The sequence below is a fragment of the Chrysochloris asiatica genome, unplaced genomic scaffold, assembly GCF_000296735.1.
Source record: "Chrysochloris asiatica unplaced genomic scaffold, ChrAsi1.0 scaffold00015, whole genome shotgun sequence".
Classification (NCBI taxonomy): Eukaryota; Metazoa; Chordata; class Mammalia; order Afrosoricida; family Chrysochloridae; genus Chrysochloris; species Chrysochloris asiatica.
Genome location: NW_006408533.1, coordinates 18,517,400 through 18,519,943, shown reverse-complemented (window position 1 = coordinate 18,519,943; position 2,544 = coordinate 18,517,400). Strand labels below are relative to the sequence as shown.

Genomic DNA, 2,544 nt, shown 5'->3' with positions numbered 1-2,544 from the left:
CATAACTGTCAGTTTGGATTGCATCTCAATGTGGTAGTGGTGGTGGCTGTGTGCTGTGGAGTTGGTTCCGACTCATAGTGACGCTGTACAGCGTTTCCGAGGCTGTAAATCTTTATGAGAGCAGAAAGCCTCATCTTTCTCCCACGGAACAGCTGGTAGTTTCAAACTTCTGACCTTGAGATTAGTAGCCTGATGCATAAACACTACACTACCAGAGCTCCTTGCACCTCAGTGTAAAGAAACCAAAAATCCTCAAAACTGGAACAGTAAACAGCATCATGATAAACAGAAAATGTTTGAGTAGTTAAAAACTTCATTTTGCGTGGATCCATAATCAACACTCATGGAAGAAGGGGTTAAGAAATCAAATGATGCATTGCATTGAGTTAATCTGCTAAAACTACCTTTTTAAAGTGCTAAAGAGCAAACAAGTCACTTTGAGGACTAAGATGCACTTGTCCCAAGTCATAGTATTTTCAATCACCTCACATGCATGTGAAAGTTGGACACTGAATAAGGAAGACTGTAAAAGAATCAATGCATTTGAGTTACAGCGCCAGTGAAGAATACTGAAAGTACTATGGACCACCAGAATACCAAACAAATCTTGTCTTGGAAGAAGTACAGCATGAGGATAGTGAGACTTAATTTCTCATACATTGGACATGTTGTCAGGAGGGACTAGACCCCGAAGAAAGACATTAATTATGTTTGGTAAAGTGGAAGGTCAGCAATAAAGAGGAAGATCACCAAGGAGATGGACTGACACAGTAGCAGCACCAATGGGCTCAAACATAACAATTGTAAGGATAGTGCAGGACTGGGCAGTGTTTCCTTCTGTCGTACATAGGATTTCTATGAATTGGAACTGACTTGATGGCATCAAACAGCAACAACAGTCTCTACAATGATATCATGAAGCAAATAATTTTTTGTAATGGTAAAATAATTTTTAAATGTTGTCTTTGGAACTTAGCAAGACACTGGACTGCTCAGTAGTGGATTACTCTAAACTAACATTTTGGAAGACAGAGGTAATGTATTAGATATCTAAAGAAAACAAGGGAATTTACTTATTAGTCAAAGTTGGTATACATCTTGAGCAAGCTAGGATCCCAAAGAAGCTCTGTTTCTATACATTTGCTATAGTAACACACCACTCAGTTTACACTCTGCTCTTCAAGCTACAGCCCATTGCTGAAAACACAGGTGGTGGTGGTGGTTATGTGCTATGGAGTAGGTTCCAACTCATAGTGACCCTGTACAGGATTTCTGAGGCTGTAAATCTTTCCAGGAGCAGAAAGCTCCATCTTTCTCCCACGGAACAGCTGGTAGTTTTGAACTGCTGACCCCGAGATTAGCAGCCTGATTCGTAATCACTACACTACCAGAGCTCCTGGAAAGTACAGGTTGTTGTTGTTGTTGTTGTTATGTGCCATGGAGTCGGTTCTGACTCATAGCAACCCTGTACAGGGTTTCTGAGGCTGTAAATCTTTACGAGAGCAGAAAACCTCATCTTTCTCCCACAGAACAGCTGAACAGCTGGTAGTTTCAAACTGCTGTCCCTGAGGTTCACAGCCTGATTTGCAACCACTACGCTACCAGAGCTCCTTGAAAGCACAGGTAGTACTCACCAATTGTAATCCAGTCGAGACTGGTGAAGTTGCTGCTGTTTTAGGAGAAGCTTTGTCTCCTGCTGGGCCAACAGGTGTTGAAGGCGTTCCTTTTCAATTTCCAGCTCCATTTTCTGAAGCATAAGTTGCTGCCTTCTATCTTCTGAGAGTTGCTTTTTGATATCAGTTTCACTGGGATGCAGTGTCCCATGACCATGCATCAAAGGTGCCCAGGAAAGCCCACAATAACTGCATGATTCAGGATGTGTCCTGGAACACTGAGGGGCCATGTTTGTAGGGTGGCCATATTTGCTCTCAGGAACATTTTCAGAAAGTCTATGACCACAACATTGACTAGATGGAGGTCTATGGTCTGGACATTCTTTTATCTTCAACTCTTCACATGGAACTTTTTCTGTAGGGACTACACCCACTGGTTTTCTCCCTGGAGACAAACAATTAAATGTTTTGGTGTCTGATGACACTCTGTCTAAACCTTCATTGGGATGATGATGGGCTGCTGGTTTCAAAGAATTATTCCTAAACTCCATAAGTGATTCTGAAGCTGAGTCCTGTTTTGCAGACTTAGATCGTTGTTTGCTTTGATAATATATTTGTGGTTTGGCCACGCTCAAGTAGGATCCATCCAGTTCCATAGATGAAGACTGGAGAGTACTTTTCCTTTTGGATCCCTAAAAGGAACCACAAGACCATTTGTTAAATAAATAAAACATAAAACAAGTTTTTCCTTTTGACTTTTCAGAAATTAGTGATATGTTTTCTTGCCAAACAAAACTGTTTTGTCTTCTAAGTAATAAAAGACAGAACACACACATCTAAACAAACATGAGCCAGAAAACTAAACAACCTACATTTCAGTCAAAGCTTTGAATCAGTTCATTCTGTTTCAACCCTCTGCTGAAAATTTGCA

General features: G+C 40.9%; 1 protein-coding gene across 1 annotated transcript in view; it reads right to left on the bottom strand.

The window, feature by feature from the left end:
* The window catches only part of KIAA1328 (KIAA1328 ortholog), a 344,940-nt gene that overhangs the window by 156,484 nt on the left and 185,912 nt on the right, over positions 1-2,544 (bottom strand). Inside the window, exon 7 of the mRNA XM_006835083.1 lies at positions 1,635-2,305. Coding sequence (XP_006835146.1) covers positions 1,635-2,305 — 671 coding nt within the window. The remainder of the gene's footprint in view (positions 1-1,634; positions 2,306-2,544) is intronic.